Source organism: Pseudorca crassidens, chromosome 10, assembly GCF_039906515.1.
Source record: "Pseudorca crassidens isolate mPseCra1 chromosome 10, mPseCra1.hap1, whole genome shotgun sequence".
Taxonomy (NCBI): domain Eukaryota; kingdom Metazoa; phylum Chordata; class Mammalia; order Artiodactyla; family Delphinidae; genus Pseudorca; species Pseudorca crassidens.
In genome coordinates, this window is record NC_090305.1 from 16,982,947 (window position 1) to 16,998,266 (window position 15,320).

The following is a 15,320-nucleotide window of genomic DNA, read 5'->3' on the forward strand; positions in this document are numbered from 1 at the left end:
AAGAAGGAAAAAAAAAATAATGGAGAGAAACGCACTAGCCAGGAAAGGCCACAGACAGCAGAAGGAGTGACAGAGATGACAGACAAACAACAGTGCTGGTGGCAGCAGGTCTCCTGAGAGGAGAAAGAATTTCAGGAAAATCTGGGAAATGGCAAAGGAGCACAACTTGCAATGAGAATAGATAAGCTAGCTGGGTTATTCAAGTCCAGCTAACCCCTATATCCACCATGGGCATTAATGAATACATTGACTGAACTCATAAGGAAGATCTGGAATCACTAAAGAAAGATAATCTTCTGGGTAGATTTGTATTTTGGCATCTATCACATGGTATTGTAATTACTACTACTCTGTCCTCTCTTACTGCATAACAAGCCACCCAAGACATAGTGATTTAAAACAACGATGTATTGTTCTCATAATTCTGTGTGTTGTCAATCTAGTGATTCTTCTCCTGGACTCATCTGGGATCACTCATGTGGCTGTAGTCATCTGACGATCCTACTGAAGTCCAAGATAGCCTCAGTCACATGCCTGGGACACTAGCGTAGGCAAGACATCACTTTCTCCCCATAGGGCCTTTTATCCTCCCATAAGTCAGACTAGCTTCTTCACAACACAATGCTCTTCAGATTTCCAGTGGCCAAACCCCAAAGTGCAGGCACTTATCAAGCCTCTGCATGGGTCACGCTTGCTAATGCCCCATTGGTCAAAACAAGTCATGTGACCAAATCCTGAGCCGATGGGGTAAGAGCCACGAAAGGCATAAATACCAGAAGGCTGATTTATTACAAGAATCCACAACATCCACTGTGACTTTAAGACTTCGGTATATCGATAGCATTCCCATTCCTTAGTACCTGCCTGGCACCCCTAATTCATAATTCACATCTGGACAGTGCTCCCTAGGGAGAATTTTGGAACTTTTAGACAACATTTTGGATGTTCTAGTGAAATACAGCCTGGGCATGCACATTCGAAACGTATATTATTGTATTATAAATTTTGTGCCTATTTCTCCTTTATATTGCAGTTTGAGCATTATGTTAACTCGAAAAATATATTAAATCATAGTAGGTCATATTATCTACAAATTTTCTCTCAGGGTAGTAAAGTTACATTACAAAACACTGGTTCTGATAAGGCAGTGTTTGGGTGTGATATTTGTGAAATTGATGAGTTAAGTTTGAGCGTTTATGGACTAGGCTTCAGTTACTTGGGGACCCTTCTAGCCCAGATTAAGTGTCACTAAATTATTATTTTTAAATTGTTATTGTTAATTTTGATCTCTGTGTTCTGATAATGTGGGACAGGAAGCACGGGGAGGGGGATCACTCATACTTAAGAAAGCAGAGGGGCTTCCCTGGTGGCGCAGTGGTTAAGAATCCGCCTGCCAATGCAGGGCACACGGGTTCGAGCCCTGGTCCAGGAAGATCCCACATGCCGCGGAGCCACTAAGCCCGTGCACCACAACTACTGAGCCTGTGCTCTAGAGCCCGTGAGCCACAACTACTGAGCCCGTGTGCTGCAACTAATGAAGTCCACGCACCTAGAGCCCGTACTCCACAAGAGAAGCCACCACAATGAGAAGCCCGTGCACAGCAACGAAGAGTAGCCCCCACTCGCCGCAACTAGAGAAACCCCATGCGCAGCAACAAAGACCCAACGCAGCCGAAGATAATAAATAAATAAAATTAAAAAAAAAAAAAAACAGCGGAAAATCACAGAACTTTCATACCTTACTCTGCCAGACTCATCACCTCTCCAGACCCCCAAACCGCCTCGACCGTCCTCCCTGGCACGGCGAATTTCCTTACAGATAATCGTTCGAAATGTGAATTTATAATATATACAATGTACAACAAATGCAACGGAACAGATGGTGCGTTCCTGAGCCCAGCAGCTGGAGGGGACACTCGGCACACAGTAGGGGCACCATAAACACTGACTGACTGAGTTCATTGCCTCAGTTGACTCGAAGTCATCTTCTCCCCAGGCACTATCCTTACATCTCTCCAAGCCCCCAGCCCTGGCCCGAAAGGCGGTGAGCTGGGAGCAGATGGCGAGTCCCGGGTGCCAGGTGTGCAGCGCGGTGTGGGGCACGGAGTTCTTTGGTCTCTGCTCCACTCCACCCCTCCCATCCCCACAAGCCGCCCTCGGTGCCACACGTGATGTCGGGCCGAGAGGGACCCGGGGAGGGGAGGGCTGGGAGCAAGGAGATCTGGTGCCTGGCGGAGCCCGCGCGTCCTGCGCCCGCTGCCCGCCGAGCGCCCGCCTCCCTTCTCCTCTGACCCGCGTCACCTGGCAGCCCGTGCAGTCTCCGCGCCTTCCCACCCTCCCTCTCTGCAATCGAGCGCCTTTCTTCCTCCCCTCCCCTCTTCCTCTCGGTCTCTTATCTGACATTTTGCCTCGCTTCCCTCTGCCCACTCCCCAGCGGGTTTCCCTCCCTGGCAGACGCGCCCGCCCCAGCCCGCCCTCGCACACCCTCCAATTGTAGGTCAACCCATTTGCTAACGTTAGCTTAGGCTAGCTCTTGTTGAAGCGTTTTTCCATAAGTGAAATCAGCCGCTTCCCCCGTGGGGCTCCAACTGTAATTGCTTCGACTTGGCTGCTGCGTTGGGGGGTGGGGATCCCACTGGCTGTGCTCCCATCCACACCGCGTGCTGGGGTCACTGGGACGGTTTCGGGGAGCCCCTCGGGGGGGGACGGTGTTGGCAGCCCCACCCGGACGCCTGCTCCCGGGCCTGGCTGCCACGGTGGCCTGTTGAAAGCCAGAAACACACGAATCCAAGGGGGACAAAGGGAGCCGAACCCCTCCTCCAGAACGCTCTGCTTCTAAGTAACTGCGCCTCGGGCGCAGCCTCTACTAGAGATTTACCTGCCAGAAGCTCCCTCTTGCCAGACCTGAGACCCGGGCCGAGGCACCGGGGGCGTCGGTGCGCCCCGGCCATGGGGCCCTGGCACCGCCACTCCACCCCACCCCAACTCCGCCTTCCCGCACGACGGAGGGCACCGAGGCACGCTGGCCCCTCCGAAGTCGCTGGGGACGCTTGAAGGATCGGGTGCAACCAACTGTCAACCTCCCTTCGCCCCGCGGCTTTTTTCCCTCCCCTCGCCCGCCGCGCACACACCCTGCTCTGCCCTCCTGCAAGAGATCAGACAGCTGCACGCTCAACGGGACCAGGGAGGGGCTGCCCAGCCTGTGTACGAATGTCGCATGCCAGCCGGAGCGTGGGTTCCAGACGCACAGCGCGCACAGAGCGTTCAGGCGTCCAGAGCGAAGGCAGTGGGCGCGCTGGAGATCGGGGGCCAAGTGGCTGTCAGTTCCGGTCAGGGACGGAACTGGGCAAGGTGGTCGAGGGCCCAGCTGGCTTTGAGGGTGGGGGTGGGGATGGAGGAGCCGAGCGCCCGGGAAACAACCCCCCCACCCCCCTGGCTAGCGCGGCCAATTGCAACTTCAAAGGAGGGCTAGGAGCTGTCTAGGGTGAGGGGGCGTGTGTGTTGTGTGTGTGTGTCTCTTCGGCTTCTTCCCCGGTCGTAAACCCTTAACGGAAGACGGGTGTTAAAGTGCTGCTGACAGGATCGCCCGAAACATGTTTACAGTAGGAAAGACTTTCCTCCAAAAAGCACAGCCGGAGTCGATTCCAATTTATTTCCTCCCTGTAACTGTAATCGACAGGCGAGGCTCAGCCGCCGCGGCGGAGCGACACTGAACACCGCTAATCCCCGCCGAATCCTCGCCGAGCTCAGGGCAGGAAGAGCGCGGTGCCTGCGCCACCGAGTCGCGGCGCTCGGCGAGGCTTCGGGCCGGGGGAAACCATCTTTTGAGGAGGAGGGGCGGCCTCTCCTAGTCCTTAAGAAAGGCGCGCCTCGGAGAGAGCCTTCTAACTCGTTCCAACTTCGGCAAGATACTGACACGGTAATTGATAATCTCCCGGTTCAGTTAGTAGATCCAAACGGGAGCCAGCCTTGGCGTCCCCAGTCTCTGGGAGCTTCTGACAAGTGAACAGGAGGCGGCGGTTCGTTGCCCTAAACTCTGATTTATGATTTTTAAAAGATCAGAATTCACCGACACACCCTATTAACCGCTGATCGTTGAAACTGCTACCTAAAGAAGGTAGAGTAGTGGAGGATGATAGGGGTTCGGGAGGGGAGGAAGGGGGAGAAGAAAGAAGTCCGACCGTCCCCACGTTTTCCCACGTCTGCTCGTGGGCGCAGAGAGGCTCAGCGCTGCCACCTGGCGGCTGCTTCTCCCCGGATTGGGGGCCGGCTGGTGGCAGAGCAAACCCGGGTTCCCGATGGGTGTGCCTTGCTTCTGCTTCGCGAAATGGGGCAGAAGCTCGTATTCATGCTTCAAATCTACGTGGCCCGGTGCAAACACTCATTTTTTGCTTGTTCTCATGAGAAAATTGAAAGGTAAGGAAAAGTGAGTTAGCGGTGGTATGAAGTGCATACATACATACACCTACCAGGTGCCAGTTACTGGTTAGGAGGGGAAAGAAAATGGTAAAAATTATCAGAAATGCAGGGTTCTTATCTCTTAGTTTATTCTAAGAGTAACAATAATTCGTGGACTTCATTTTACCTCAAATCCTATTTTGATATTTTGCAAATAAGAATTACTTCCATACATTGTTTTTCAATACAACCCCACCCCTTCCCCGGGAAGTCCAGTTCCAACACAGTTTCATCAGCCCAAAAAGATGAAGTGCAAGTTATGTTTGTCTACTTGATTGAGAAGTAAATCAGCTTCGGATGGAGGGTTCTTTTCCATAAGGTGTGGAACCAAAAAGCCTGGGGCCTTTCAGTTGGCAAAGGCCAATGACATCCAATTTCTGAGGCTTCTTCCCTGTCTGCTAAAGTAACAAAGACAGGTTTCCCCACCCCCCTCTTTATGTTCTTTAAACTGAATAGTTGTCAGGTCAGACCAGGTCCTACAATCACAATTTCTACAACCAAGGCAAGGCAAAATCTTGCAAATCAGTTCAAATCCAAGAGATTTGTTAAACTAATTTCCCTTCAGGCTCTTTTTCTCCCTCTATACTATAGAAATATATTTAGCAGTAGGATAGAATCTTACTTCCATCTATACCCCATACCATTTTATGGATGTGAGATTTTATGTTGTGCAGGTGTGTGAGAGCAGAAGGAAAGAAATGAATTAGCAGATATTACATTACATCTCAAAATAGAGTTCCATTATTCAATGGAAACTAAATAAAATATTTACCTTAATTCAAAATTTGGAATGTCTAGCATCATTGCTAATAAAGATAATTAGTCTATTATTCTAAAACAGGAATTTTTCTGCAAAATTTTTTATCTTGGTTTACTGTTAATATGGCTTAAAGAGTAGCATTAAGAATTACTTCATGTACTGCAAAGCCAGCAGAGGGAACACTGAGTACTGATTTAGTAGGGGCCACCAAATATCTGGTATTTGGGAAAAAATGTCAGTAATGGAAAACTGGTTACAAAGCATATGAACTTAGGTAATGAGAACACAGAAATCTTATCTCATTATTTGGTATTCAGAGGCCTAATACATTCCAGTGTGCACATACTCAGTTGGTGAGAAAGATGACTTTAACAAAAGGCCATTTGTCACATGTTTTCTCACATTTTAAGAGGACTACTAACACATAAGAACAAACCTACCTTAGAAGTCTAAGCATTCATGTATACTATAATAATCTTATAGTCAATACAAATTACTAATATATTTCTTCATTCTAAGAAGAACTTCTTCATTTTTAACATCTCAGATGTCTTACAACCATGGGGATGTTAGTTTCATTGGCAGTTTTTCTCCCTTAATGGCATGTAACTATAGTATGTCTTAAAGACATCGATTAGATTTGTTGAAGTATAGAAAATACATCTAACAATAGAAATAGGCCAGTGGATATTATTTTTAGTACACACTTTAAAAACTCTGTGTGCTTTTGTGTGTGTGTGCGTGTGTGCGTGCTTTAAACATAAACAAAAGTACTCTGACTGCTTTGATTAGCTTCCACTTTTCCCTGATCATATTCACTGGTAAACTCGTAAATGGCTTTGGAAATATAATCAATTACATTGATTAAATTATTCACTCACCTTGACTGAAATATCACAAACTAGGCATACCCTCAAATCATTAGTTGGTGCAAATCCCAAAATAAATGTAGTATTTATTCTTTTTTTTATTCTGGTGAAAATATTGATTTTATAAATAACAGACCTCTTAGAGTAATTTTTATGTCTGATAACATGTAGGGGTGTGTTGTAGTGGGAATACTAAAGAAAATGAAAAGCGAGATGACACACCCAACTTTGTTATATGCAAAAGAGGTGCCTGTGGGGTTTTTTTTGTTTTCAAGATTTGTTTCTCCTTCTAAAGGAAAAAATATATAACTTGGGTAACTACTGGTCAAAAATTATTTGCTTTTACCCACAAAAACATTCTTGCTTGTGGTTGATCCTCAGAGATCCAGTCAGATGTCTCCAAAGGGTGTTCTTTCCAGTAAAATTCTAAATCTGACAACCTGGGCCTCTCGCCAGCCTACATACTTCAAAAGTTTGACAAGATAAATAGAAGTCTGCTGCCTAGCACTAGTTTGATCTGAATCTAAAGCTGACCTAATTGTGTTGGGTTAGCCCTACCTAACCACTTATCACTGGCCTGTAGAAAAACAGTTTACTATTATGGTGTTAGGGAAGACCAATTTTTACTAGAATTTTAATTTTCGTACCTTGGAACAAACGTGGCCAAATTAACATGTATTCTGACTACCTAGGCACCTTTTCTTTGCCGCATTCTTCACGATGCTCATGAATTTTCTTTTCAAATCACTGGGATGACAAGGTTGCCACTGTGGTCCTTGGACGGTTCACATCCATGACCTGTAATTATTTTTTTACATTGGTGGCCATCCTCGATTTTAGCCTCTTGAACAACATGCTGCATCTACTTTAAGGAGTGTCTCTGGAATCTGAATTATCAAGGGAAGGATAATTGCATTCATTGATGGCTTATTATACATCAAGCTCATTGAACCCTCACAACAACCCTATATAAAGTAGTTCCTAGTGTTCCCACCTCACAGATGAGGAAAACTGAGACTTGGTCACATCCCCAGGGTCACAGGACCAGTAAGAAGGACTAGCAGCTGGGTCTAATATAAATCCAGAGTTTCCATTCTCTTCTGCTACCAGTTACCACTGCCTTCTACAGTTTCTCTTTGCCTTGGCCTTTTAGTTCCATTTGATTGAAGTAACAAACATATAGGAGAATATATATATATATATATATATATATATATATGTAGGAAAGGAGGAGGAGGGTGTGGGGGAGAGAAGGATGGAGAGTGAAGCTATTTTTAATTTTGAAAATGTGGAAAACAAATATTTAGAAAGTAAAATTGATTCCCATCCTTTACTCACCATTATCACCTTACACAAAACTCTACGGAAATTCTCCCATTGAGTTAACTATGGAACACTGCCTAATATGTTCCAGTGGAAAGCTCCTCTGTTTGGGCTATCCAGGATTTATAGGGGAGTTTAAATCATTAAATGACCATAGTTAACCCTTGTTTGGTTAAGAGAGCAAGTAATTATTGCAAAAATTCCTCTTCTCTGCCCTCCACAAACAGTACCAAAATAGCTCTGAAGGGATTTACACAATACTTCAACATCTGTGCTGTACCTGGAATTGTTAAAATAACTGTGAGAACAGGTGTCTAGGTACCGCTTTCTTAATGATTTTCAATATCTATTGATTTATTGTCATGGCTTTCCCTCCCCCTTTTACATCCTTGGCTTTATGAAGGAGCCGAGGAACAGATTTTGCACTAGAGGCTCATTCTTTATTCCAATACTGAAAAGAACTAATAAAAATAATCACTTGGCTTTTAAGCAGAGAGCTTCCATTTACAGTATTTCACCCTTCCCCCCCTTCTAAGCCCCTTGTTATCTAACATAATGGTTAGAATACATTTCCGTCTCTCCTCTTAATAATTTCATGCATTAACATCCTCTTCACACACCACACACCACACACGCACACGCACACGCAGGCACGCACAGCAAAAGGAAAAGAGGCAGCAGAAATCTCAGCTGTACTTCTAGCCCTTTTAAAAAGTTTGCTCTGTAAATTGGAATGAGGTCAGATTTGGAGCTTCTCATTGCACGCGGAGATTATTATTGCATCGGGTTCCAAGCCAATGGGAAGCCCAGGGGAGGGGCTTGGCTCAAGGAAGCGTTGGTTACAGCGGCTGATTGGCCGCGGCCAAGACTGGGAAAGGATAAAGAGACGCGAGGCGGAATTGGGGTCCGCTCTAAGCTGCAGCAAGGGAAACAGTGTGTGAGGGGAAGAGGCCTGTTTCGCTCCCGGGTCTCTAGTTCTTGCACGCTCTTTAAGAGTCTGCATTGGAGGAACTCTGCCATTACCAGCTCCCTTCTTACAGAAGGGAGGGGGAAACATACATTTATTCATGCCAGTCTGTTGCATGAAGGCTTTTTGGCTTCCTACCTTGCAACAAAATAATTGCACAAACTCCTCAGTACCGATTCCGCCCACAGAGAGTCCTGGAGCCAGAGTCTTTTCTGCTTTGCATTGTAGGAGAGGGACTAAGTGATAGAGACTATGTCGCTTTCCTGAGCTCCTGAGAGCGCTCGTGAACTGGAATCAACTGCTTCAGGGGAAGGAAAAAAAAAAAAAACAGACTTGCCTGGGAGGCGGCGAAAAACTTGCATTCGAAGCTTCAGCAACCAGCATTCAAGAAACTCCTCTCCACTTTTAGCACGGTCTCCAGGACTCAGGAGCCGAGAGACAGCGCAAACTGCGGCGCGGTGAGAGAGAGAAGAGCGAGAGAGAGAGGGAGGGAGACTCTCCAGCCTGGGAACTATAACTCCTCTGCAAGAGGCGGAGTACTCCCGCCCCGCATCTTTTGGAGACTTTTCTCTCTTCGCCCACCTCCGCCCCGGCCGGGAGTTGAGCCGACCGCTCGGCCGCCGCGCGCGTCCCCCAACTCGGCGTGCGCTTGGCCCCGGGAGCCGGGAGGGCCCGGCGATTGCGCCGCGGCCGCCGCAAGGGTGTGAGCGCGCGTGGGCGCCCGCCGAGCCGGGGCCATGGTGCAGCAAACCAACAACGCCGAGAACACGGAAGCGCTGCTGGCCGGCGAGAGCTCGGACTCGGGCGCCGGCCTCGAGCTGGGCATCGCCTCCTCCCCCACTCCCGGCTCCACCGCTTCCACGGGCGGCAAGGCCGACGACCCGAGCTGGTGCAAGACGCCGAGCGGGCACATCAAAAGGCCCATGAACGCCTTCATGGTGTGGTCGCAGATCGAGCGGCGCAAGATTATGGAGCAGTCGCCCGACATGCACAACGCCGAGATCTCCAAGCGGCTGGGTAAACGCTGGAAACTGCTCAAAGACAGCGACAAGATCCCTTTCATTCGGGAGGCGGAGCGGCTGCGTCTCAAGCACATGGCTGACTACCCCGACTACAAGTACCGGCCCAGGAAGAAGGTGAAGTCCGGCAACGCCAACTCCGGCTCCTCGGCCGCCTCCTCCTCCAAGCTGGGGGAGAAGGGCGACAAGGTCGGTGGCAGCGGCGGGGGCGGCCACGGGGGCGGCGGCGGTGGCGGGAACGGCAACGCGGGGGGAGGAGGCGGCGGCGCGAGCGGCGGCGGCGCCAACTCCAAACCCGCGCAGAAAAAGAGCTGCGGCTCCAAAGTGGCGGGCGGCGCGGGCGGCGGGGTCGGCAAGCCCCACGCCAAGCTCATCCTGGCGGGCGGCGGCGGGGGCGGCGGGAAAGCGGCGGCCGCCTCCTCCTCCTCTTTCGCGGCCGAGCAGGCTGGGGCCGCCGCCCTGTTGCCCCTGGGCGCCGCCGCCGCCGCCGACCACCACTCGCTGTACAAGACGCGGACTCCCGGCGCCTCGGCCTCGGCGGCGGCCTCGGCCTCCGCCGGCCTCGCGGCCCCGGGCAAGCACCTGACCGAGAAAAAGGTGAAGCGCGTCTACCTGTTCGGCGGCCTGGGCGCGTCGTCCTCGCCCGTCGGCGGCGTGGGCGCGGGCGCTGACCCCAGCGACCCCCTCGGCCTATACGAGGAGGGGGGCGCCGGCTGCTCGCCCGACGGGCCGAGCTTGAGCGGCCGCAGCAGCGCCGCTTCGTCGCCGGCCGCCAGCCGCTCGCCCGCCGACCACCGTAGCTACGCCAGCCTGCGCGCCGCCTCGCCCGCCCCGTCCAGCGCGCCCTCGCACGTGTCCTCGTCGGCCTCGTCCCATCACTCCTCCTCCTCCTCGTCCTCCTCCTCCTCGGGCTCGTCGTCCTCGGACGACGAGTTCGAAGACGATCTGCTCGACCTGAACCCCAGCTCAAACTTTGAGAGCATGTCCCTGGGCAGCTTCAGCTCGTCGTCGGCGCTGGACCGGGACCTGGATTTTAACTTCGAGCCTGGCTCCGGCTCGCACTTCGAGTTCCCGGACTACTGCACGCCCGAGGTGAGCGAGATGATCTCGGGAGACTGGCTGGAGTCCAGCATCTCCAACCTGGTCTTCACCTACTGAAGGGCGCGCGGGCTGGGAGAAGAGGGCCGGGGGGCGGGGGAGGGGGGCAGAGAGGAAAGAGAAAAAAAGAGAAAAAAAAAAGCGGGACAGAGAAAGAGTTGCAAGAGAAAAGGGAAAAAGAAAAAAAAAAAGGAAAAAGGAAAAGGAAAAAAAAAAAAGTGAGTAGGGCCGGCTTGGGCCGCGTCCCGGTGGTCGGAGAGCAGCGCGGCGGCGTTTGGGGACCCGCGCTCCCATCCCCCACCTCCCCGGCCGGAGGGACGCGGCGGAGGCGGAGGTAGACAGGGGCGACCTTTTATTGTTGTTCTTGATGTTGTTGTTGATGGCGAAAAAGCGACTTCGAGTTTCCTCCCCTTTGCTTGAAGAGACCCCCCCCCCCCGCCCCGCACCGCTTCCAACGAGCTTCCGGACTTGTCTGCACCCCCGGCCAGAAGCCCAGTTGGTAGTTTTCTAAGAGACTGAAGGAATCTCGTTCCTCTCTCATCGCCCCCTTGGTATTTTATGTTTGGTTTTTTTTTTTTGATCCGGAGAGGAGGAGAAAAAAAAAAAATCCAACGCGCCCCCGGGGCGTTTTGTTCTCAGCATCCCCGCCCCCATACTTCTTCGGCAACACCCCCCCCCCGCAAGAAGACAGAAGGCTCCGGGGAGTCGAATTTGACCGACGGCAGATGTTGGAGGGTCGCACGGACCCGAGCGCCGGGACTGAGAGACTCCACGCTGGCGAATTCCCGTTTTGTTTTTGGAGGAGTTTTTTTTTTCCTCTTTTTTTTTTTCTTTTTTTTTTTTTTTTCTTGCCCCTGCAGCCGGAGGAGGAGATGTTGAGTGACCGGCGCTCGGAAATGACCCAAGAACCTAGTTGGAAAGCCACACCAGCCAGGGCGAGGGGCGGGGAAGAGAAAGACACGAACTGGACAGGGGCGAATAATAAAACTGAAATGGATTTGCACGTTGGGGAGAAGGTGGCGGCGTCTCCTGGGCCTCCGCCTCCCGCATCTCTGAAATCAGTGAGGTGAGACTTCAAGGCCCGCAGGCGCGGAGGAGAGGAGACTGTTTGATGTGGTACCGGGGCAGTGGAGGGCGAGTGGTGTCGGGGGAAAAAAAAAAAGGTTTTTTGCTTCTCTTAATCGGAATCGTGATGGTGTTGGATTATTTCACTGGTGGGGTTAATATAGCATGTTATCCTGTCTATCTTTTAAAGATTTCTGTATAAGACTGTTGAGCAGTTTTTAAAATAGTGTAGGATAATATAAAAAGCAGATAGATGGCGCTATGTTTGATTCCTACGACAGAAATTATCACCAGCTTTTTTTCATTCTTAACTCTTTAAAGGATTCAAACGCAACTCAAATCTGTGCTGGACTTTAAAAAACAATTCAGGACCAAATTTTTTCTCAGTGTGTATGTGTTTATTCCTTATAGGTGTAAATGAGAAGACGTGTTTTTTTCCCTCACCGATGCTCCATCCTCGTTTTTTTTTTTCTTTTTTTTTTCCTTGTAAATGTAATCAGATGCCATTTTATATGTGGACGTATTTATACTGGCCAAACATTTTTTTTTTCTTATTTTGTCCCTTTCTTCTTTCTTTTGCTTTTTTTTTTCTTTTTACTTCCTTATTTACTCCTTCCTTCCTTCTTTTCTTTCTTTTTTTTTTTTTGTAGTTGTTGTTACCCACGCCATTTTACGTCTCCTTCACTGAAGGGCTAGAGTTTTAACTTTTAATTTTTTATATTTAAATGTAGACTTTTGACACTTTTAAAAAACAAAAAAAGACAAGAGAGATGAAAACGTTTGATTATTTTCTCAGTGTATTTTTGTAAAAAATATATAAAGGGGGTGTTAATCGGTGTAAATCGCTGTTTGGATTTCCTGATTTTATAATAGGGCGGCTGGTTAATATCTCACAGTTTAAAAAAATCAGCCCCTAATTTCTCCATGTTTACACTTCAATCTGCAGGCTTCTTAAAGTGACAGTATCCCTTAACCTGCCACCAGTGTCCATCCTTCGATCTCAGTCCTATAAAAAGGGGGAGGAGAATTAGCCAAACACTGTATGATTTTAAGAAAAACAAATTTTTTAAGCAAAATACTGTTTTATCCAGAGGCTTTAAAACTGGGGCATTTACAGCAAAAAGGGATCCTGTAGCTTTAACTTGTAAACCACATCTTTTTTGCACTTTTTTTATAAACAAAAACGTGCCGTTTAAACCACTGGATCTATCTAAATGCCGATTTGAGTTCGCGACACTATGTACTGCGTTTTTCATTCTTGTATTTGACTATTTAATCCTTTCTACTTGTCGCTAAATATAATTGTTTTAGTCTTATGGCATGATGATAGCATATGTGTTCAGGTTTATAGCTGTTGTGTTTAAGATTGAAAAAAGTGGAAAACATCTTTGTACATTTAAGTCTGTATTATAATAAGCAAAAAGATTGTGTGTATGTATGTTTAATATAACATGACAGGCACTAGGACGTCTGCCTTTTAAGGCAGTTCCGTTAAGGGTTTTTGTTTTTAAACTTTTTTTTGCCATCCATCCTGTGCAATATGCCGTGTAGAATATTTGTCTTAAAATTCAAGGCCACAAAAAACAATGTTTGGGGGAAAAAAAAGAAAAAAATCATGCCAGCTAATCATGTCAAGTTCACTGCCTGTCAGATTGTTGATATATACCTTCTGTAAATAACTTTTTTTGAGAAGGAAATAAAATCAGCTGGAACTGAACCCTAAATCTTGACTTTTGTCATTATTATGCCCAGAGCCTAAGATTGGAAGGGCCCTATGGTTTCTAGAAACTACACCATCTGCCTTAGCTTTGAAACAAGTGAGTTTCAGAGAGACCTGTTAAATGCCATCTTATTGAGGAATAATTACTAAGTTCCTCTCGCCAAGATTTTGCAGGCCCTAACCCTGAAAGGATGCTGTCAGCTGAGTATGTGTCAACTGTACATGCTTTCTAGGAATTTTCTGAGTTTACCCCATTTAAATAAGCACCCTTTGTCTTGAATTTTAAAAAGGGGGGAGGGGCAACACGAACAGAATTCCTTACAGATGAAACCTGCGGGCTGATCTTTTTTTCAACTTTGTGGTCCTAAAGCTGCTTTCTCCTTGACTTGCCCAGAGTTACTAGCGGCTAGAATTGTTTCCCACAGATTAAGAACAAATATGCCTGTTAAATTATCAATATATTGTGGTGGAGAAAGGCATTACCAGTTACAAGATAGAAAAGTATCCATTTTTTCCTCAAAAACAGAAAGCTTCATCTGGTGCCAAAATCTCCCGTTTTGTGCCATGACCAACGTGGTTATTCACGTAAATGAAAAGCAACAGTAAGGGTGACCTGGAGAAGTTGGCTCCGCAGAGGGCTAAGAGGAAAGATTCCGCCCCCACCCCCAAATCTAGGAATAGCACACATTCAGCTAGTGGAGATTTATACTTTCTATAATCATCAGGCACAGTATTAATGAGACGTGTACGCAAGGAGAAAAAAGTGCCTTGAATTTCCTGAGCCCTGTTGGTATTTGGTTTGGAGCCTGCACCTTGCTAAGTGGCACAATTTACTGTTTGCTTTGAGGGTTAACAATTTCCATTAACTAGCAAAACCCATCTTCCCTTCCAAATGTTTGTTAAAAATGTCTGCTTTATATGTCTTCTAGTTTTTCAGCACTGGAGAGGAGGGGTTAATAAGCAGACGTATGTGGAAATAACCCTTTAATCATCAGGATTGCTTGTAGGTAAGGAAGTCTCCTTCATCCTGGAATGTACAGCTGGACAGAGATTTTTGGAGCCTGTGGTCCAAAACAAGCAATTTTTTTTGGTCAATGAAAAGCAGTAATTCCCCCCTCCAAAATAATACAACTATCACGTTTCAGTATAATTTCATCTTTTAAAGATCATTTTAGCTACTAGTCTCCAAATTTTTCTTTCATGTATTCACTAATACATTTAGTTTTAATTGCATTTGTGTTCTGTAATGGTAATATCATTTTTTTTTAAAGATTTAAAAAAAAACAAAATGGTATCTTAAGTTTCTTCAAAGACTTTTGTAAAAGGACTCTTCTACAAAGTGCTTTAATTTTTGTTCATGGTAGTGATAATATGATTTAGTTTTTTCAGATCCAAAATACGAAAACCTTGACGTAAATGAAGACTATATGTTGTAATTTTTTAAGTATATTTTATTTTGTAGGGTTCTCCTGCTAGAACTACATTTATTCCTCCTTGACTTTCCATATAAGGACAGATGATTTAACTATTTTCTTTAAGAATTTCGATAACATGGCTTTAAAAACAAAAGGTTAAGTAAAGTGTGTGTCCCTCCTAGGAGATGATCGAGTAAATGTAGGAAACATTTTTGTACTTTCTTTCCTCTGAATCAGTTTTTATTCATAAGGGATACTTATGTGTTAGGTGGTACAAGGCATAATAAACCTGAGAGACCAAATAGTTTAGTATGATTTTTTCTTTCAGATAATTTGGATCAATAGAAAACAAATTTCAGATTTTAAGAATAAGAAGGCACTTTTCTTTAAAGATACTGCTCTGGCCCTGGGCTCCATTAGAAATGTGAATCAGTAATACTTGCTTAAGCAAGTTTTGTCGGTTCCTAGTTGAATACCTATTAAGTGCCAAGAAAAAATGTAAGCTGATGGGGTGGGCTGAGTGCCTGGATCTTCTGCTCACATTGCTTGGTGGGGGGAAAGGGGGCAGGGGTGCTGGAGGCATTAAGGGATTCTGAAGAAAGCGAGAAAGCAAAGGGCTGGGATGT

General features: G+C 47.2%; 1 protein-coding gene across 1 annotated transcript; it reads left to right on the plus strand.

Annotated features, from left to right (window-relative positions):
* Positions 1-8,183: 8,183 nt before the first annotated feature.
* Positions 8,184-13,283, plus strand: SOX4 (SRY-box transcription factor 4). Its single transcript, XM_067752110.1, has one exon. The coding sequence runs from the start codon at positions 9,115-9,117 to the stop codon at positions 10,552-10,554; it is 1,440 nt and encodes a 479-aa protein (XP_067608211.1). The 5' UTR covers positions 8,184-9,114; the 3' UTR covers positions 10,555-13,283.
* The last annotated feature ends 2,037 nt before the right edge of the window (positions 13,284-15,320 follow it).

Coding starts and splice junctions, on each gene's coding strand:
- SOX4 (XM_067752110.1), top strand. CDS start 9,115: ATGGTGCAGCAAACCAACAACGCCGAGAACACGGAAGCGCTGCTGGCC.